Consider the following 22,387-nt stretch of genomic DNA (forward strand, 5'->3'; position numbering starts at 1 on the left):
CGCCTTGCCGATGCCAAGGCCAACAACATGACCACTTTCCAAGTGAGATACTTTAATTCCACCGTTTGAAGAGGCTCAAACCATTGAGACGTAAGGAACCGTAACACCACGTTACGGTCCCATGGTGCCACTGGAGGCTCAAAAGGAGGCTGGATATGCAGCACATCCTTCTCAAAAGTCTGGACTTCTGGGAGAGAAGCCAATTCCTTCTGAAAGAAAATGACCTCATCCGGAATGCCCCAACCGCCATGCCGTCAAACGCAGCCGCGGTAAGTCTTGGAACAGACAGGGCCCCTGTTGCAACAGGTCCTCTCTGAGAAGAAGAGGCCACTGATCTTCTGTGAGCATTTCCTGCAGATCCGGATACCAGGCCCTTCGAGGCCAATCTGGAACAATGAGAATTGTCTGTACTCCTCTTCGTTTTATGATTCTCAATATCTTGGAAATGAGAGGAAGAGGAGGGAACACATAGACCGACTGGAACACCCACGGTGTCACCAGGGCATCCACTGCTACCGCCTGAGGGTCCCTTGACCTGGCGCAATACCTCGGAAGTTTCTTGTTGAGGCGTGACGCCATCATGTCTATTTGAGGCAGTCCCCACTGACTTGCAATATCTGCAAAGACTTCCTGATGAAGTCCCCACTCTCCTGTATGTAGATCGTGTCTGCTGAGGAAGTCCGCTTCCCAGTTGTCCACTCCCGGAATGAAGACTGCTGTCAGAGCGCTTACATGATTTTCCGCCCAGCGAAGAATCCTGGTGGCTTCTGCCATTGCCACTCTGCTCTTTGTTCCGCCTTGACGGTTTACATGAGCCACTGCGGTGATGTTGTCTGACTGAATCAGAACCGGTAGGTCGCGAAGCAAATTCTTTGCTTGACAAAGGGCGTTGTATATGGCCCTTAATTCCAGTACGTTGATGTGTAGACAAGCCTCCTGGCTTGACCATAGACCTTGGAAGTTTCTTACCTGTGTGACTGCTCCCCATCCTCGGAGGCTCGCGTCTGTGGTTACCAGAACCCAGTCCTGAATGCCGAACCTGTGATCCTCTAGTAGGTGAGCACTCTGCAGCCACCACAGTAGAGATACACTGGCCCTGGGGGACAGGCTGATCATCTGATGAATCTGTAGATGCGACCCGGACCACTTGTCCAGAAGGTCCCACTGAAAAGTCCTCGCATGGAACCTGCCGAATGGAATGGCCTCGTAAGACTCCACCATCTTTCCCAGAACTCGAGTGCAGTGATGCACCGACACCCTTTGTGGCTTCAAGAGGTCCCTGACCAAGTTCAGGAGTTCTTGGGCCTTTTCCATCGGGAGAAAAACCCTTTTCTGGTCTGTATCCAGAATCATGCCTAAGAAAGGTAAACGGGTCATTGGAACCAACTGTGACTTCGGGAGATTGAGAATCCAGCCATGCTGCTGCAACACCCTCAGGGAGAGTGATACGCTGTTCAGCAACTGCTTTCTTGATCTCGCTTTTATTAGGAGATCGTCCAAGTACGGGATAATTGTGACACCCTGCTCGCGCAGGAGCACCATAATTTCCGTTATTACCTTGGTGAAAATCGTCGGGGCTGTGGAAAGCCCAAACGGCAACGTCTGAAATTGGTAATGACAATCCTGTACAGCAAATCTCAGAAACGCCTGATGAGGCGGATATATGGGGACATGAAGGTATGCATCCTTTATGTCCAGGGACACCATATAATCCCCCCTTCCAGGCTGGCGATGACCGCTCTGAGCGATTCCATCTTGAACTTGAACCTTTTAAGTATAGGTTTAAGGATTTTAAATTCAGAATGGGTCTGACCGAACCGTCCGGTTTCGGGACCACAAACAGGGTTGAAAAAACCCCATCCCCTGCTGTAGCAGGGGAACCTTGACCACCACTTGTTGAAGACACAATTTTTGAATTGCTGCTAAAACTACCTCCCTCTCTGGGGAAGAAGCCGGTAGGGCCGATTTGAAAAACCGGCGAGGAGAAGCCCAGGGATCCACCTGTGATTGAACTCAGACGTGGCTGAAAAGTCGAAGACGTGCCCCCACTGGGGCGGACTCCCTCAGCGGAACCCCAGCGTCATGCAGTGGATTTTGTAGAATCCGGGGAGGACTTCTGCTCCTGGGAACTAGCTGTAGTTGGCAGCTTTTTCCCCTTGCCCTTACCTCTGGCAAGAAAGGAAGATCCCCGTACTCTCTTGGATTTATGCGACCAAAAGGACTGCATCTGATAATGTGGCGTTTTCTTAGGCTGTGAGGAAACATAAGGCAAAAAAGTTGATTTACCTGCAGTAGCGGTGGAAACCAGGTCCGTGAGAGCTTCCCCAAGTAAGTCCTCACCCTTGTAAGGCAAAACCTCCATATGCCTCTTCGAGTCGGTATCACCCGTCCAATGTCGGGTCCATAGGGCTCGCCTAGCAGAAATCGCGATAGCGTTGGCCCTGGAACCCAGTAGGCCAACGTCTCTCTGAGCATCTCTGATATATAGGACAGCATCCTTAATATGACACAAGGTCAATAAAATGGTTTCCTTATCCAGCGCATCAATATCAGCAGATAAGGTATCTGTCCGCGCTGCTAAAGCGCTACAAACCCAAGCCGACGCTATCGCCGATCTGAGTAATGTACCAGTATGTGTGTAAATTGACTTTAAAGTAGTCTCCTGCCTGCGATCAGCAGGATCCTTGAGGGCTGCGGTATCTTGAGATGGCAGCGCTACCTTTTTGGATAAGCGTATCAAGCTTTGTCCACCCTTGGGGAGGATTCCCACCATATCCTGTCCTTAGCCGGGAAAGGATACGCCATAAGAATCCTTTTGGGAATCTGCAGTTTCTTGTCTGGAGTTTCCCAAGCCCTTTCAACAACTCATTTATCTAATGTGAAGGGGGAAAAGTAACCTCAGGCTTCTTTTCTTTAAACATGTGGACCCTCGTGTCAGGTACCGAGGGGTCATCTGTTACATGCAACACATCCTTTATTGAAATAATCATATAATGAATACTTTTAGCCAATTTAGGCTGCAACTTTGCATCATCATAGTCGACACTGGAGTCAGAATCCGTGTCGGTATCAGTGTCAACTACTTGGGATAGTGGTTGCTTCTGAGACCCAGAAGGTCCCTGCGTCATAGTGAAAGGCAGGGCTTGACTCCCTGTACATTACCTGGACTCCGCTTGGTCCAACCTCTTGTGTAATAAATTCACATTTGCATTTAAAACATTCCACATATCCAACCAGTCAGGTGTCGGCGTTGCCGACGGAGACACCACACTCATTTGCTCCACCTCCTCCTTAGAAGAGCCTTCCACTTCAAACATGCCGACACACGCGTACCGACACCCCACACACTCAGGGAAATCTCTAATCTGGAGACAGTTTCCAACAAGGCCCTTTGGAGAGACAGAGAGAGAGTATGCCAGCACACACCCAGCGCCAATGACCTTGGAAATATCCCAGATATATATAGCCCTTTTCTTTATATAATAACTGCGCCAAATTATGTGGCCCCCCCCCCCCCTTCTTCTTTAAAACCCTCTGTCACCGTGTTCAGCAGAGGAGAGTCCGGGGAGACAGCTTCTCAGCGGTGTGCTGTGGAGAAAATGGCGCTGGTTAGTGCTGAGGGATCAAGCTCCACCCCCTCAGCGGCGGGCTTCGGTCCCGCTCGATTTCTTCAAAACTGGCGGGGGTTTTAAATATACAGCCCGCAGATCTATGGCCAGTCCTAGATGTTTATTATTGCTGCCCAGGGCGCCCCCCCTGTGCCCTGCACCCATCAGTGCCTGCCGTGTGTGTTGTGTGTGTGGGAGCAATGGCGCTACGCATTACCTCTGAGAAGATCTGAAGTCTTCTGCCGCCTCTGAAGTCTTCTATCTTCTTATACTCACCCGGCTTCTATCTTCTGGCTCTGTGAGGAGGACGGCGGCGCAGCTCCGGGACTTACAGCGAGGGGAGACCTGCGTTCCGACTCCCTCTGGAGCTAATGGTTTCCAGTACCCTAAGAAGCAGAGCCTAGCATTTAAGTAGGTCTGCTTCTCTCTCCTCAGTCCCGCAATGCAGGGAGCCTGTTGCCAGCAGGGCTCCCTGAAAATAAAAAACCTAACAAAATTCTTTCTTTCAGAGAAACTCAGGAGAGCTCCCTGTAGTGCACCCAGTCTCCTCTGGGCACAGGATCTAACTGAGGTCTGGAGGAGGGGCATAGAGGGAGGAGCCAGTGCACATCCATATCTAAAGTTCTTTTTAGTGCCCTTGTCTCCTGCGGAGCCCGTCTATTCCCCATGGTCCTTACGGAGTCCCCAGCATCCTCTAGGACGTAAGAGAAATAGGGGTGTGGATCATTAGATCGACAATGTTTAGGTAGACCACTATAGGCCGACAGTCACTAGGTAGACAGGGTTGGAAGGTCGACATGATTTATTGGTTGACATGTGCTAGGTCAACAGGTCGACATGAGTTTTGTTTTTTTGTTGTTGTTTTCTTCGTAGAGTGACCGGGAACCCCAATTAGTGTACCGTATCCCCTTGCATGGCTCGCCATGCTTCGGGCAAGGTGCCTCGCTCCGCTGCCACTTCGCTTGGCACAGATTACCATTCCAATCGTAGTCCACGTTGATCGTTAAGTATTAAAAAGTTCAAAAAAAGAAAAAAAATTGAAAAACTCATGTCGACCTTTTGACCTGTCGACCTTCCAACCCTGTCGACCTTCCAACCCTGTCAACCTATAGTGGTTGACCTAAACATTGTCGACCTAGACAGTGTCGATCTTCAGACCGGATCCCGAAAAATAGTCACAGCCCAGTCCAACTTTGGAAACCTTAGATGTTGGTTAAATGAATTGATATTATGGAGGTCATTCTGAGTTGATCGTAGCGGTGCCGGCGCATGCGCAATTCCGACCCGAACGCTGCGATAAACTGCAGCGAGCGATCGGGTCGGAATGACCCCCAATATTCGAGACTTTGTGTGTCAAATATATCAGACATCAAACTGTCAGAAAAAAGGAGAGCTGTCAATATCTGGAATAAAATGCTTCTTACAAATTTGGGTGGCGGCACCACATTCTTGAGGCTGTCGAGTGAAATCTCCATCATATTCTATGCACAGACCACTAGCTGCAAAGCTGCAAAAAGCTCCTGAAGAAATACAACTCTAGTATTAATACAAGACTTTTTGGGGGTAAGAAGAGAACAATATTTAACATGCAGAGACGCAATATGTAACAGTGGCAAAAGCAGGATTTGCATTGGGGTTTCCAGAACTGGGTGGAGCCAATCACGGAGCGCCACGTTGTAGCACCCTCCTGATCGGCTGTGTGCTCCTGTACTGACTGACAGGCGGCACACGGCAGTGTTACAATGTAGCGCCTATGCGCTCCATTGTAACCAATGGTGGGAACTTTCTGCTCAGCGGTTGACCGAAAGTGACCTCACCGCTGAGCAGAAAGTTCCCACCATTGGTTACAATGGAGCGCATAGGCGCTACATTGTAACACTGCCGTGTGCCGCCTGTCAGTCAGTACAGGAGCACACAGCTGATCAGGAGGGTGCCACAACGTGGCGCTCCCTGATTGGCTGAAGAAACCCACTTAGACAGAAGTCAAAGTGGGTTTCTGGCATTCGGGGAAAGGGGTCCCATGTGAAAACATGGGGCCCCTTTCAGTGCGAGGTCGGGTCTGCGTTTTTTTTTCTTCCAAGTACGTGGATTACAACTGGATTATCCGAGGAGCCTTCTACACAGGATTTGGTGAGTATAATTTTTTCAACAGGTACCCCATGGATTCTACTGGAGAAGAGGACCGACCTGCGTGTGAACATAAGGTAAGTATGTGTATATGTTTGTGTGGATGGATGTATTAAAACTTTACTTTCAAGGTGTGTGTGTGTTGTCATTTTTGGGGTATTTTTTTAGTAGTAGTTCTACAGGTACCAGCGGCCCAGTTTTTCCGCCGCATGCTGGTACTTGTGGTTCTCCAAGTACCAGCTTGCGAGGGTGGCTTGCTGGGACTTGTAGTACTGCTACTAAAAACAATATTCATAACTATCCAAAAAGGCTATCAGCCCCCCATCCGCAGCCCATTGGATGGGGGGGACAGCCTCGGGCTTCACCCTGGCCCTTGGGTGGCTGGGGGGGGGGGGTTCTCTTGATTGAAGGGGTCCCAACTCCCCCAGGGTACCCCAGCCAGGGGTGACTAGTTGGATATTTGATGCCACGGCCGCAGGGCACTGTATAAAAGTGACCCCCGGCTGTGGCATTATCTGTCCAGCTAGTGGAGCCCGGTGCTGGTTTCAAAAATACGGGGGACCCCTTCGCTTTTTGGCCCCCGTATTTTTGGAACCAGGACCAGGCGCAGAGCCCGATGCTGGTTGCTTAAATATGGGGGAACCCCTGTCCATTTTTTTCCCATATTTCTGCAACCAGGATCGGCTCAAAGAGCCCGAGGCTGGTTATGCTTAGGAGGGGGGACCCCACGCATTTTTTTTTGGTAAAAATAACACTTTCCCACCCCTTCCCACTGATATACATGCACGGATCTCATGGATCCGTGCATGCCTATCCAATCACGGCTCAAAAAAGCAGGTCTGGTTTTTTTTAGCACTTTTTTACGATTTGTAATTTTTCACGGCAGTGTTTGGCTCTTTTGAAATTTGCACTTTTTAGTAAATGACCGAGTTCTGCTAATTTGCTGGCGTTTTTGACCGATGGTGTATTCATTCGTATTTTTTTTCTTGGACTTCCAAAAAAATACGAATGCCCTCATCACTGCCGTGATTTGAGTTTAGTAAATGACCGAGATGACACTTTGAAGAAAAAACGGCATCTCGGTCAAAATCGGGATCTTAGTAAATATACCCCAGGGTGTAGAAAACTAAATCACAGGAATTCTTGTCTTCCAGGGCATGTAGGTAAAGTGGCAGGACTGGGGGAGAGGAATGGTGGCTGTCAGCACAATCAGGCCCGATCTATCATCTACTATTTTTTTAAATAGGGGTGGTCTAGGTGGGTTGCGGGAGGCCCCAGAGATATAGGGTCTCAAGATTTCTGTTGCCGGCCCTGACCCTAACCCAGACCTCTAAACTAACCCTAATGCCTTAACCTAAAAGGCCAGACTGGATGGGCCATGTCATTCTTATCTGCCGTAAAATGCTGTGTTTCTGTGTATATGGTGCACTGCAAGAAAATATCTGCAAATCCAATGGTATGGTAACTGCGGTATAAACTGTACTTGCAATTGAACTAATTGAATTCAGCCCTATGAATAGAGAGATCCCCGTACAGCAGTCACAGAAAGGGTTAATCTCTGCAGCTTGTCACTCAGCTTACATTGTTGCTCTTTTATTTTTGCAGCGCTGGGAGTTGTAACCCACAGACCAGGTGTGTACACACACTGAGATTTATCCTTTCGATTTTGTCTATATAGTCAAAATCACAAGGAAAGTTAGTGCAAATCGCACTGTGTTAGGCAGCTTGCAATACCAATGCGATACCGATGAGTGGTCCCGCGGGGTCGGTATCGCTAGGAAAGACAGACTGTACAGGCAATCTTGACTATATAGTGTGTACTATCTGGTACAAAGTATAATCAAAATGAGCACTTAGTCAAAATCAAAGAAACAGTCAAAGTCGGTGCTTCTCTGCTCTGGGGGAATTCAAAGGAAATCACATAGTCGAAATCGGAGATAGTCAATATCTCACCATGTATACGCACCTTACACATAACACAGCCCAACATGTCTATATTCCTGTATAGTGAATGTAATTCTCAGTATATGTCACTAATTCTCAGTATATGTCACTGACAGCTGTGCCGCTTATGTATTACTGTATAGTGCAGTGGTTCCCAAACTGTGTGCCGTGGCACCCTGGGGTGCCTCGGGACACTTGCAGGGGTGCCTTGGATTGGTGGTCCAGGACAAATTAAAATCATTTATGGTCAATGTAATAGGAAAAACCGGTGCTGGTGGCTGCCAATCATATAATATGTGGCCAAACAGAAGCAAATCTTGTCCCTCATCACACAATTTAACTTATGGATGACATATAAACACAATTTACTTAATTTAATATTTATTTCTAAATTTCACAATAAGAAGCTTTTGTCCTTGAGGTGCCGTGAAAAAAATTCTGATGCTCGAGGGCCCTGTGATTCCAAAAAGTTTGGGAACCACTGGTATAGTGGATGTAATTCTCAGTATATGTCCCTGACAGCTGCACAGTACCACTTGTGTAATCCTTTGTAAAGCATGTAAGTCTAAGTATATTTCCCTGACAGCTGCACAGTAACACTTCTGTTATACTTTGTAAAGCATGTAAATCTCAGTATATGTTCCTGACAGCTGCACAGTACCACTTGTGTAATCCTTTGTAAAGCATGTAAATCTCAGTATATACCACTGACAGCTGCACAGTACCACTTGTGTAATCCTTTGTAGAGCATGTAAGTCTCAGTATATGTCACTGACAGCTGCACAGTACCACTTGTATAATCTTTCGTAAAGCATGTAAATCTCAGTATATACCACTGACAGCTGCACAGTACCACTTGTGTAATCCTTTGTAAAGCATGTAAGTCTCAGTATATGTCACTGACAGCTGCACAGTACCACTTGTGTAATCTTTTGTAAAGCATGTAATCCTCAGTATATGTCACTGACAGCTGCTTCGCTAACCCTATACTGTAACACGCACACAGTACGGTAATAGATGGCCATGTCAGTGAAGCAGCATGTTGTTAGTTGGCAGGGGGGTGTTTTTTCTATATGAATTAAATTGCAGAATGCTGAATGTAAAGGTTTAGTTAAAGATAATTCAGTAAGAGGCAGATTCAATTATTAATATAATAGTAATTTACAGTTATTATATAGCATGTACAGAATAGCACAAACATTTACTCTTTTCCTATAAGTAAACAAGACACAAATACATATTATCTGATCAGGCTTAGCACAAGACCAGAACTTGGTGTTTCTTTTATTTACAAACATTACAAGTTATTTTACCATTGTAATATTTAAGTGCCCTACACACTTATAGATTTCACTAAACGATATAACGTTCTCGTTCATTATTGAATGAGAACTCGTTCATATCGTTCAGTGTGTAGGCACGTGGCCCCGCGCTCGTTCATTGTTGGTGCCGGGTCGCTTATACATGCAGGCCAATATGGACAATCTCATCCATATTAGCATGAATTGCTATGGAGCCGGGTGATGGGGGGAGTGAAGTGAAGTCACTCCCCCCGTCACCTCCCCCCTGCTGCCGTGTCACCCATATCAGCTGTGGGCAGCTCGGCGGCGGATCACTGAGTGTGTAGGGCCCTTTAGTATTACATATTATGAGTTAGGGTGTGCTCTATATAGGAAGTTATTTTAGATATATAACAAGCTTTCATTTCTGCAGAGGCAGGAGCGGACCTAGGCACGGGCAAGCCAGGCGGGAGCCCGGAGCGCTGCAGCCTGTGGGCGCGGCGGCAGTCACCCCGCAGGCACCCACTGCCCGACCACACCCAGGCTGGGGGCAAATCTACAGGGGGACACATCTACTGGGAGCAAATCTACAGGGGGCACAGCTACTGGGGCAAATCTGCAGGGGGCACATCTACAGGGGGCAATCTACAGGGGGCATAACTACTGGGAGCATATCTACAGGGGGCATCTCTACAGGGGGCATAACTACTGGGGGCATAACTACTGGGAGCATATCTATAGGGGGCATAACTACAGGGGGCATAACTACTGGGAGCATATCTACTGGGGCACAACTACAGGGGCATACCTACAGGGGGCATTACTACTGGGGGCACTATTATTGAGGGCATTGCATAGGGGTCACTTAATAAATGCAATGTGTGTAAGGGTCTACCTGTCACAGTGTGTATAAGGGTCAACATCGTGCAATGTGTGTACGGGGCTACCTGGCGTAACGTGTATAAGGGGCTCTGCTCTACTGTGGTATAATGTGTGTAAGGGGCTCTAACATAGTATAATGGGTACTACTGTGTGGTGTAATGTGACTGACGGACACTACTGTGTGGTGTAATGTGACTGTCGGACACTGCTGTGTGGTGTAATGTGAATAATGGACACTACTGTGTGATGTAATGTGACTGACGGACACTACTGTGTGGTGTAATGTGAATAATGGACACTACTGTGTGGTGTAATGTGAATAATGGACACTACTGTGTGATGTAATGTGACTGATGGACACTACTGTGGGGTGTAATGTGAATAATGGACACTACTGTGTGATGTAATGTGACTGACGGACACTACTGTGCGGTGTAAAGTGAATCGGTACTATGAAGCCACACCCCTATTTTTGCACCAACCCTATTTTGCCTGTCAGGAGGGCAGGGGGGGGGGGCACCAAAGGAAACTTTTGCCCAGGGCACCACAAGGTGTAGAACCGGCCCTGTGCAGAGGATGTATTCCACTACAAGAGTCACTGAAGCATCACAACAGGGCAGTGCATAACAATAAAAAATCACAAATATATTATATATGAAACAAATCCCCTCCACTGATAAAAGGGAGGCTGTCCACACACAGATCTCGTCAGTCAATTTGAAAGTCTGTGCTGCAATCCCCTGAGGGTCATAACCCAGCGATGGCGCCACGTGGCCATATTAGTATTTAATGGGAGGTACACTAATACTGCAGCATTAGACAGGATTGGCTACAGTTCCTGTCCAATCAGGTGCCGCATTTATTACACACCTCAAGTCTGACCTGGTTTAAATAAAAACCCAAGACTTGGATGCAGCTTTCCTCTTACCCCGAGTACACACCTGAACGATTCAGTGATCTTGCTATGGGCCTATATGATGTAATGATTTATGGTGCCCGAGTGCACACTGCCAGATCCGGAATACGACACTATATCATTACAGCCAGGGGTGTAGCGAGGGTGGCTCCAGTGGAGCTCAAGCTCTGGGCGCCGGAAAAGTTAAAGGGCGCGCCACCACCTGCCCCCCCCCTCACTCTGCCCAATATACCGCAGGTTGCTGTAGAGGCAGCCGCATAGCAGGAGAAGGAAAAGTAGAGAGGCACACACTGACTTGGTCTCTGAGACTAGGTAGGGAACAGGACAGGCCAGAGGCGACAGCAGGAAACACTGACAGCCGGCACATGCTGGAACTCTGCCCACCCTCTTTATATGTCTCACTGTCTGCTTGTAGCTGTGCAGCTGGGTTACTTCTGTCCTGCTACATCACTCTTTGTTCCCTTGGCTGCAGCACCTCTTTCTGCCCCAGCTGCTGCAGCACCTCTCTGTCCCAGATGCTGCAGCAGCACATCTCTCTATCCCAGCTGCTGCAGCAGCACCTCTCTCTGCATTAACAGCTGCAGAGTAACATGTATAAGCGGCTCTACTGCAGCATAACATGTGTAAGCGGCTCTACTGTGTTGTGTAATGTGTATACGGGGCTCTACTGTATATAAGGGGTACTACTGATTGGTGTAATTATAATAACGGACACTACTGTGGTGTAATGTGAATACACAACAGATTGGTCAGTATATCTTGTAGTATGTTCCCAGCTTCACTACTTGTGACATTAGCTGCAATCAAGAATGACAGGTGTCTGGGGGTGGGGGCGAGGGTGGCTAGTGGGATTGGCATCACCAATATACTAATTAGGGGGGATTGAGACAACGCTATTGGATAACCCTTCTAAAAAGATAACCCCTCTAAGTTACAAAAATATTTTAGACTGCTCAGAAATATCATGTGGCTAATACTCTGTCACATTGCTCCTTGTGGTCCGAGTGTAAAACATCTAATAGTAAATCCCTGAACTATGAGCAATTTCATTACGCTTCCTTTCTTAGTGTATGCAGATCATGTGACTGGCTGTATCTCTTATGGACAAACAGACCAATTTACATGGGCCTGGAGTACACATGCTGAATCACCTGTACTGAAATAACAAATACATCTTATGCTGGGTACTTATACGTCTGAGCGAACAGCCAATATATCGCTAACGGGTAGGCAGGTGTAGGCCAACGATATGTCTGAACTACGTCATTCATTGAGTCTGCAGTGCAGTACGTTACCCGATATACCACAATTTGCTTGCAACACCGCAACGATGTTTAAGGACGCATCTGTAGATGATGCTGGAGGAGGCTGGGTCACTAATAGTTAAAGGTCAGAAGCACAGGCTCCTCCTCCCCTATACCCCGCCCTCTGACCTGCCCTAAGGAGCTGGACACTGCTTTAGCTGCTCCTGCTGCTTAGTTTTATTAGTTTATTATTTTGTTTTTGACAACTCTGCGCGGCCGGCGGGGACAGGTCCATGGCTGAGCACCATTTTCAGTGTAACCTGTAAGACACATCTGTGTCCACCTCTCAGTGCAAATAATGTGATTTATTTTACATCCGTTTGTCCTGTGTTTTATCCTTTCAATAACTATTTGGTATTGCTATAACTGTCCATATGATAGGGCGCAGGTTCTCACACTCGCCCTCAGGACCCCACACAGTTCCTGTTTCCAGGTCACCTGTAGATATGTCACATGTGACAGTTGGTGATACACAGGGCACCTGCCGGGGGACTGGGACATGTGACCTGTGAGGTGTCCTGGTACCAGTATCATAGGGAATACAGATTGTAAGCTCCACTGGGACAGGGACTGATGTCAGTAACTGAAATGTTACCGGTGGAGCACTGTCCAATATGTGTGTGATACATAAATAACGTAGTAACGTAGAAATAAATAAATAAATAAATAATCCATTAATGTTTTTAATAACATTTTTTTATGAAGTGAGAAACCCAATTCAATATGTACCTTATTATAGATACATTTTATTCTAATCAGTATGCATTGATAAAATTACTTCCACCCCATAATTTAGGAAACCCCCATTTAATCTAGTGCTAATTTCACACATGCCCCCCCATTGATGTTACATGCACACAGACACCCCCAGCATACAGCATGTCTGTAGTATAGGTATATGGGCAGCTGTCGTCATGGCAACCCAGCCGTTTACTGTCAAGGCACTGGTGACAGTTGGACCAGAGATAAAGCCGGCGGCCATGTTGAAGAAGTCAGAGATGCCGAAGCCAGAGATGCCGAAGCCAGAGATGCCAAAGCCAGAGATGCCAAAGCCAGAGATGAAGAAGACAGAGAGACCAAAGTCAGAGATGCCGAAGCCAACAATTAAAAAGAGAGCGATGAAGAAGACAATTTATTCCAACACCTTTGAGGCGGCAGATTTAAACATCAAGCCCAGATGTGGCTGGAAGAGGAGAATACTATCTGACTCCTCTGATGATGAGAAGGTCTCCATCAAGAGAAAGGTTGCTAGAAAGTTGTCATCAAGCTCAGATGAGACCAGTGATGAGAGGACGCAAAGTAGAGGCCCTCAGGGAGATGCAGAAGGAGGGAGTAAGTGAAACCCATACATACAAACTGTTTTTATACAGACACTAAATGTATTTTGGTAGGATGTACTATAGTAGACAAGTGCTGAGGCCTCTATTTCTACTACTAATATGTGAAAATACATTTCTATGAATTTATTTACAGCATGCTAACCTACTTGCATCATCATCTAATTTACTGGCATTTGTCTTGTTTGTAAATAATGCTCATAAATTATATTATTTGTATTTATTAATAATAAGGTGTGAATTATATCCAGGGTAAAATACTGTGCCTCATGGAACAACCCAACTTTTATGTATTGTATCTTCTCCACAAGTGTCAGTAAAGCCCCATTTACACCACATGTATTACTGTGCAATCAGTTTCTGCCATAGTTCTGCTCTTTGGAATCAGAGACAAATAAGAGCTCTGGTTTGGAGTAATGATACTCAGGGTAAGGATGCGGGTGATGTAAGTGTATGTGTAGAGGGTAATGTGGAGCTGCCAGTGACAAGGAAGCATCAGTCACTTGCAGTGTGGCTAGTAATTCGCTATACTGATTATTGTGAATTAGTAGTAAAGATTATGGGCTAAATGTAAAGTCTGTGGGTTGCAGGCAGCCGGGAGATTTTGGCGACATAACCTTTCGATGTAAAGCAGCAATAATACAAAAAGCAAAACCAAGTTTGCCAGTATAAGTCTTATATCTAGAAGCTAAATGGCTGAAATCTTGCAGCTGCCGGCAACTTGCAGGGTATTACATTTACAGCTAGATGTGTTTCATTTCTTATTGAAAGTAAAGGGGGTATTTCTGCTATTTTCAACTTATGTTTATTTGTATTGATTTAATAGACCAATTATTCTATCAATTAATCAAAACTTTTATAGATGATTTCTGTGAATCACATTTAATATTAAGTTTAGTGTCAGTTATATAGTAGTCATTATAGTTACTGTATCTGTGTGAGGCGCAGCGATGATACTGTGTCTGTGAGATAAACCCATACACTAACTTACATTCATATTTGTCAGCATAATATTGCATTATACAATACAGGATACAGAATCGCCACTTTAATCGTTAATGTTTTTAACCTTTAATCAGACATATTTATTGATGATCAGTTTCTTATATAGCGCAGCAAATTCTATTGCACTTTATAATTGGAAACAAACAGTGATAAAACAAAACTGGGTAATAACAGACAGACACAGGGGTGGAAGGCCCTGCTCACAAGCGTATAATCTATAGGGAAATGGGCATTGATACACAAGGATAGGTGTTATATATTGTGTAATGGTCCATGAGATTGCAAAGGTTCTTGGTGGGCTGTATGATGGGGTCACACAGCAATATTGGCCTGCGGTCAGGAGGATGGAAGCATGATTATCTCTTTCCTTCATCAGGGGGTCACTTCTTATCATGAGGGATAGAAGTGTCAGCAATTAATGAGATAACTTTTTCTAGCTGTAAATAAGCTCCTCCCCTCCAGCCCCTAAACTGAAAAGGCGTTAATAAACAGCTTCTAGCATCCTTCTCATATACTCATTCAATAAGGGAGGGACCAAAGTGTCCCCCAGATGAAGTCTCCACTCAACCATATAATAAATCTAGAGATGAGCGGATTCGGTTTTACTCGGTTCTCAAAACGACATCTTATTGGCTCACGGATGTCACGTGTTTTGGATAGCCAATAAGATTCGGTTTTGAGAACCGAGTAAAACCGAGTAAAACCGAATCCGCTCATCTCTAATATAAATCCTCTGAGCATGTAACGCACTAAGCCAGTAATTATTTGTTACACGCTCCCTATATGAAGATGGCATTACCCAAGAGGCCAAGATACATTTTGTGGAGTTTGATAACGACTTCTCCCCAGAGGCGGAACTAGCGAATGGTGGGCCCAGGTGTAAAAATATGCATTGGGCCCTCCCAACCACCACCACCACTATGCAAAAGAGTGCTCTCAATGCATATACTATGCACGCTGACCCCAATTAACATATTGCACAATGTGCCATTAATTTGCATTATACTCCACACTGTGCCCCAAATCACATCAAATACACCAATGTCACCAAATCACATATAATACCTCATTGTGTGCCCATTTATACCACAATATGCCCCATATCACATTATGTGCCCCAGTGTGCCCTGGAATCACATAATATGCCCCAATGTGCCCCATATCATATAATGTGCCCCAGTTTGCCCCCAAATTACATACTGTAATGTGCCCCAGTATGCCCCCAAATCACATATGCCCCAATGGATTCCAAAATCACACTTGTGTACACACTTGTGTGCGGCTGTGCCACGAGCAACCCAAAAAAGGGGTGTGAATGTGGCCTCGGCCGAGTGGGCATGGCCGCGCATCATGAATGAACCCATTTTCCATCATTTTAGGGGCATACCCAGTGCTCTCCGAGCGGCTGGGCAGGCCCCGCTCCCCTCCCAGTGCTGACTGCATGCTGTGTACGTATGCACGGCACCTATTCAAAGATCACTTGCTGCTTTGTAGAGCAGAGAAATGGGTGATCAAAGCCTTCCCCAACTGCCAACCCCTCTGGCTCACAGGACACTGCTGCCGGTGGGTGGGACAGCAGGACAGTGTCTGAATAGCGGGACTGTCCTGCTGTAACCAGGACAGTCAGGACATATGTGCACTGATTAGTATTAAATAATTACTATGTATGACTGCACTTTGCACTCAGCAGGAATTAGGATAATTGAATGGAAAATAAATAACCATGGTTTTCTTCTATAATAAAGATGTGAGCTTAATTAATGTTCTACAGTATAATATATGGGGTTTGTTGCAATGTTCTCATGACCCTTTTCACTCCATTAGAAACCAGCAGTGCTTCAACCCCCTGCCTCAGAGATGCAGTCTCTAGCACCATCCAGAGACTGGAGTTTTACCATCAGTTAGGCCAAGGTGCCTTTGGGAAGGTAAGCAATGAGGTTTCAGTTGTCACAGGGGATTTACTATATGTCTCAATATGGATGTTATTAGAGATGAACAAGGCTGTGGTGCAACTTTATTTAATGGTAAAAAGAAAGAACAGACATTTGTAGTTAGGTAGTGCAGCCCCCCCTCCCCATTAGACTCCATTTTATGTATATTTGAAGGTGGATACTCCTTTAGCTAGAATTAGCACCTCTCCACCTACCCAAAGGTGTTTCTAATTAGCATGTATCTTTAGCACACACAGACTACAGATTGGGAAAGGCACTATTATAGTAAGGCCTGATTACATTTATACAGTTTGTCAGTTTTGGATGTGGGTTAGGGGAACGGTGCCCCCTGAATTGGTGTGACCTGGCTGCTTGGGGAATCGCATTGTAACACTCAATTTAGCACTTTAATATTTTTTTTACCAATGTAAAGGGGGGTACTCACGGAGCGATCGCGGCTTAAAATCTAAGCAATCTGAATAGATTGCTTAGATTTTAAGCAGTGATCTCTCCATGTGTTCCCCTTACAGCGATAGCGATGCGCAGTCCCGCGCATCGCTATCGCTGGTGCTAGATTGGCCTGCATTCAGGCCATTCTAGAGGGTCTCTCACTTCACCCGCTGGGTGAAATGAGCGCCCCCCACCCCGCTCTCCACGGACGCTCAGCACACATCGCACTGTGCTGAGCGGGGGAAGGGGGAAGAGATGTGTGCTGAGCGGTACGCTCAGCCCACATCTCTCCCCACATCTGCCAGTGAGTACTGGTTTTAACACTTTAACTTATGTACAGTAATACTGCTTATCAAATAGCTCATGTTTTTCTTATTACCACTTCCTAACACTATAGCCACGCTCCAGACTTGAATCTTAGTGTTAGGAACCCACCAGAGACAAGGTCACCTGGACGCTGGTTTGTGGGCCGGTAATTTTTGGCCAAAAAGTATGCCAGGCACCTTGATTTTGTTCTGTTAGATTGCAGAGGTCGTTGTAATTATTCTGATTAGCAATGCTTGGGACCATGGATATGGATCTGCATTTTTGTTTCTTTTTCTTTTGTGGTCATAAAACTGTTAATAAAGAAATAATCCTTGTCGGACAGCAATGCATTTGCCTTTATATCTCTGTGTTGTTATGAGGCTGACACTGTAATATTTCTTCTAGGTCCTGCTGGCAGCCGACTCACATACCAACGAGTTGTTAGCTGTAAAGATCATGAGCAAACGACATCTGCTAAGTGTGGGCGAAAAAGTTGCCTTTGTGGAAAGGAAAGTGCTAGAACTTGCATCAGAAAGCACCTTCCTCATTCACGGCCACTTCGCCCACCAGACCAAGGTACGGCTGTAAATGCCTCTTTATTGCTAAATATCCAGACATACATCCTATATGTTTGTTATCTTCTGCTGTGACTTTTATTTCCTATAAAGTAACTCTCATCTAAATGGAAAGCACAATATACTGGCATTATATAAAATAAGAATTTACTTACCGATAATTCTATTTCTCGGAGTCCGTAGTGGATGCTGGGGTTCCTGAAAGGACCATGGGGAATAGCGGCTCCGCAGGAGACAGGGCACAAAAGTAAAGCTTTTACAGGTCAGGTGGTGTGTACTGGCTCCTCCCCCTATGACCCTCCTCCAGACTCCAGTTAGGTACTGTGCCCGGACGAGCGTACACAATAAGGGAGGATTTTGAATCCCGGGTAAGACTCATACCAGCCACACCAATCACACCGTACAACTTGTGATCTAAACCCAGTTAACAGTATGATAACAGAGGAGCCTCTGAAAGATGGCTTCCTAAACAATAACCCGAATTAGTTAACAATAACTATGTACAAGTATTGCAGATAATCCGCACTTGGGATGGGCGCCCAGCATCCACTACGGACTCCGAGAAATAGAATTATCGGTAAGTAAATTCTTATTTTCTCTATCGTCCTAAGTGGATGCTGGGGTTCCTGAAAGGACCATGGGGATTATACCAAAGCTCCCAAACGGGCGGGAGAGTGCGGATGACTCTGCAGCACCGAATGAGAGAACTCCAGGTCCTCCTTTGCCAGGGTATCAAATTTGTAAAAATTTACAAACGTGTTCTCCCCTGACCACGTAGCTGCTCGGCAGAGTTGTAATGCCGAGACCCCTCGGGCAGCCGCCCAAGATGAGCCCACCTTCCTTGCGGAATGGGCCTTAACAGATTTAGGCTGTGGCAGGCCTGCCACAGAATGTACAAGTTGAATTTTGTTACAAATCCAACGAGCAATCGACTGCTTAGAAGCAGGTGCACCCAACTTGTTGGGTGCATACAGTATAAACAGCGAGTCAGATTTTCTGACTCCAGCCGTCCTTTAAATGTATATTTTTAAGGCTCTGACAACGTCCAACAACTTGGAGTCCTTCAAGTCGTCTGTAGCCGCAGGCACTACAATAGGCTGGTTCAGGTGAAACGCTGATACCACCTTAGGGAGAAAATGCGGACGCGTCCGCAGCTCTGCCCTATGTCGAATGGAAAATTAAATAAGGGCTTTTATAAAACAAAGCCGCCAGTTCAGATACTCTCCCGGCCGAAGCCAGGGCCAGTAACATAGTCACTTTCCATGTGAGATATTGCAAATCCACATTCTTTAGTGGTTCAAACCAATTGGATTTGAGGAAATCTAAAACTACATTTAGATCCCACGGTGCCACCTTAGGCACCACAGGAGGCTGTATATGCAGTACTCCTTTGATAAAAATCTGGACCTCAGGGACTGAGGCCAATTCTTTTTGGAAGAATATTGATAGGGCCGAAATTTGAACCTTAATAGATCCCAATTTGAGACCCACAGACAATCCTGATTGCAGGAAATGTAGGAAAACGACCCAGTTGAAATTCCTCCATCGGAGCACTCCGCTGCTCGCACCACGCAACATATTTTCGCCAAATACGGCGATAATGCTTCGCGGTGACTTCCTTCCTTGCCTTTATCAAGGTAGGAATGACTTCTTCTGGAATGCCTTTTCCTTTTAGGATCTGGCATTCAAACGCCATGCCGTCAAACGCAGCCGCGGTAAGTCTTGAAAAAGACAAGGACCCTGCTGAAGCAGGTCCCTTCTCAGAAGTAGAGGCCACGGATCGTCCGTGACCATCTCTTGAAGTTCCGGGTACCAAGTCCTTCTTGGCCAATCCGGAGCCACTAGTCTTACTCCTCTTTGCCGTATAATCCTCAATACCTTTGGTATGAGAGGCAGAGGAGGAAAAACATATACCGACTGGTACACCCAAGGTGTTACCAGCGCGTCCACAGCTATTGCCTGCGGATCTCTTGACCTGGCGCAATACCTGTCCAGTGTTTTGTTGAGGCGAGACGCCATCATGTCCACCATTGGTTTTACCCAACGGTTTAATAGCATGTGGAAAACTTCTGGATGAAGTCCCCACTCTCCCGGGTGAAGGTCGTGTCTGCTGAGGAATTCTGCTTCCCAGTTGTCCACGCCCGGGATGAATACTGCTGACAGTGCTATCACGTGATTCTCCGCCCAGCGAAGGATCCTGGCAGCTTCTGCCATTGCCCTCCTGCTTCTTGTGCCGCCCTGTCTGTTTACATGGGCGATTGCCGTGATGTTGTCCGACTGGATCAACACCGGTCTTCCTTGAAGCAGAGGTTCCGCCTGGCTTAGAGCATTGTAGATTGCTCTTAGTTCCAGAATGCTTATGTGAAGAGACTTTTTCAGGCTCGACCACACTCCCTGGAAATTTCTTCCCTGTGTGACTGCTCCCCAGCCTCTCAGGCTGGCATCCGTGGTCACCAGGATCCAATCCTGCATGCCGAATCTGCGGCCCTCCAATAGATGAGCCTCCTGCAACCACCACAGACGGGATACCCTTGTCCTCGGCGACAGGGTTATCCGCAGGTGCATCTGAAGATGCGACCCTGACCATTTGTCCAACAGATCCCTTTGCATGGAATCTGCCGAAAGGGATTGCTTCGTAAGAAGCTACCATTTTTTCCCAGGACTCTTGTGCATTGATGTACAGACACCTTTCCTGGTTTTAGGAGGTTCCTGACCAGGTCAGATAACTCCTTGGCTTTTTCTTCGGGAAGAAAAACCTTTTTCTGAACTGTGTCCAGAATCATCCCCAGGAACAGCAGACGAGTTGTCGGCATTAATTGGGATTTTGGAATATTCAGAATCCATCCGTGCTGCTTTAGCACCTCTTGAGATAGTGCTAAACCCATCTCTAGCTGTTCTCTGGACCTTGCCCTTATTAGGAGATCGTCCAAGTATGGGATAATTAATACGCCTTTTCTTCGAAGAAGAAATATTATCTCGGCCATTACCTTTGTAAAGACCCGAGGTGCCGTGGACAAACCAAACGGCAGCGTCTGAAACTGATAGTGACAGTTTTGTACAACGAACCTGAGGTACCCCTGGTGTGAGGGGTAATTGGAACGTGGAGATACGCATCCTTGATGTCCAAGGATACCATAAAGTCCCCTTCTTCCAGGTTCGCTATCACTGCTCTGAGTGACTCCATCTTGAACTTGAACTTCTTTATGTACAGGTTCAAGGACTTCAGATTTAGAATAGGCCTTACCGAGCCATCCGGCTTCGGTACCACAAAAAGAGTGGAATAATACCCCTTCCCTTGTTGTAGAAGAGGTACCTTGACTATCACCTGCTGAGAATACAGCTTGTGAATGTCTTCCAAAACCGTCTCCCTTTCTGAGGGGGACGTTGGTAAAGCAGACTTCAGGAAACGGCGAGGTGGCTCTGTCTCTAATTTCAACCTGTACCCCTGAGATATTATCTGCAGGATCCAGGGATTTACCTGCGAGTGAGCCCACTGCGCGCTGTAATTCTTGAGACGACCGCCTATCGCCCCCGAGTCCGCTTGCGAAGCCCCAGCGTCATGCTGAGGCTTTTGTAGAAGCCGGGGAGGGCTTCTGTTCCTGGGAAGGAGCTGCCTGTTGCTGTCTCTTCCCTCGTCCTCTGCCTCGTGGCAGATATGAATAGCCCTTTGCTCTCTTATTTTTAAAGGAACGAAAGGGCTGCGGTTGAAAGGTCGGTGCCTTTTTCTGTTGGGGAGTGACTTGAGGTAGAAAGGTGGATTTCCCGGCCGTAGCCGTGGCCACCAAATCCGATAGACCGACCCCAAATAACTCCTCTACGCATCGCCTGTCCACTGTCGTGTCCATAAAGCTCTTCTGGCCGAGATGGACATAGCACTTACCCGTGATGCCAGTGTGCAGATATCTCTCTGTGCATCACGCATATAAAGAAATGCATCCTTTATTTGTTCTAACGACAGTAAAATATTGTCCCTGTCCAGGGTATCAATATTTTCGATCAGGGACTCTGACCAAACTACCCCAGCACTGCACATCCAGGCAGTCGCAATAGCTGGTCGTAGTATAACACCTGCATGTGTGTATATACCTTTTTGGATATTTTCCATCCTCCTATCTGATGGATCTTTAAGTGCGGCCGTCTCAGGAGAGGGTAACGCCACTTGTTTTGATAAGCGTGTTAGCGCTTTGTCCACCCTAGGAGGTGTTTCCCAGCGCTCCCTAACCTCTGGCGGGAAAGGGTATAAAGCCAATAACTTCTTTGAAATTAGCAGTTTTTTATCGGGGCACCCCACGCTTCATCACACACGTCATTTAATTCTTCTGATTCGGTAAAAACTACTGGTAGTTTTTTCACACCCCACATAATACCCTGTTTAGTGGTACCTGTAGTATCAGCTAAATGTAACATCTCCTTTATTGCCAAAATCATATAACGTGTGGCCCTACTGGAAAATACGGTTGATTCGTCACCTTCACCACCGGAATCAGTGCCTGTGTCTGGGTCTGTGTCGACCGACTGAGGCAAGGGGCGTTTTACAGCCCCTGACGGTGTTTGAGGCGCCTGGACAGGCACTAATTGAGTGTCCGGCCGCCTCATGTCGGCAAACGACTGCTTAAGCGAGTTGACGCTATCCCGTAATTCCACAAATAAAGGCATCCATTCTGGTGTCGACCCCCTAGGAGGTGACATCCTCATATTTGGCAATTGCTCCGCCTCCACACC

General features: G+C 46.6%; 1 protein-coding gene across 1 annotated transcript in view; it reads left to right on the forward strand.

Moving 5' to 3' along the window:
* Positions 1 to 12,828: 12,828 nt before the first annotated feature.
* Positions 12,829 to 22,387, forward strand: part of LOC134958740 (protein kinase C delta type-like) — a 42,026-nt gene continuing 32,467 nt past the window's right edge. The window contains exons 1-3 of the mRNA XM_063941487.1: positions 12,829 to 13,393; positions 16,228 to 16,328; positions 17,496 to 17,666. Coding sequence (XP_063797557.1) covers positions 12,913 to 13,393; positions 16,228 to 16,328; positions 17,496 to 17,666 — 753 coding nt within the window. The 5' untranslated portion in view covers positions 12,829 to 12,912. The remainder of the gene's footprint in view (positions 13,394 to 16,227; positions 16,329 to 17,495; positions 17,667 to 22,387) is intronic.

This window comes from Pseudophryne corroboree, chromosome 9, assembly GCF_028390025.1.
Source record: "Pseudophryne corroboree isolate aPseCor3 chromosome 9, aPseCor3.hap2, whole genome shotgun sequence".
Taxonomy (NCBI): domain Eukaryota; kingdom Metazoa; phylum Chordata; class Amphibia; order Anura; family Myobatrachidae; genus Pseudophryne; species Pseudophryne corroboree.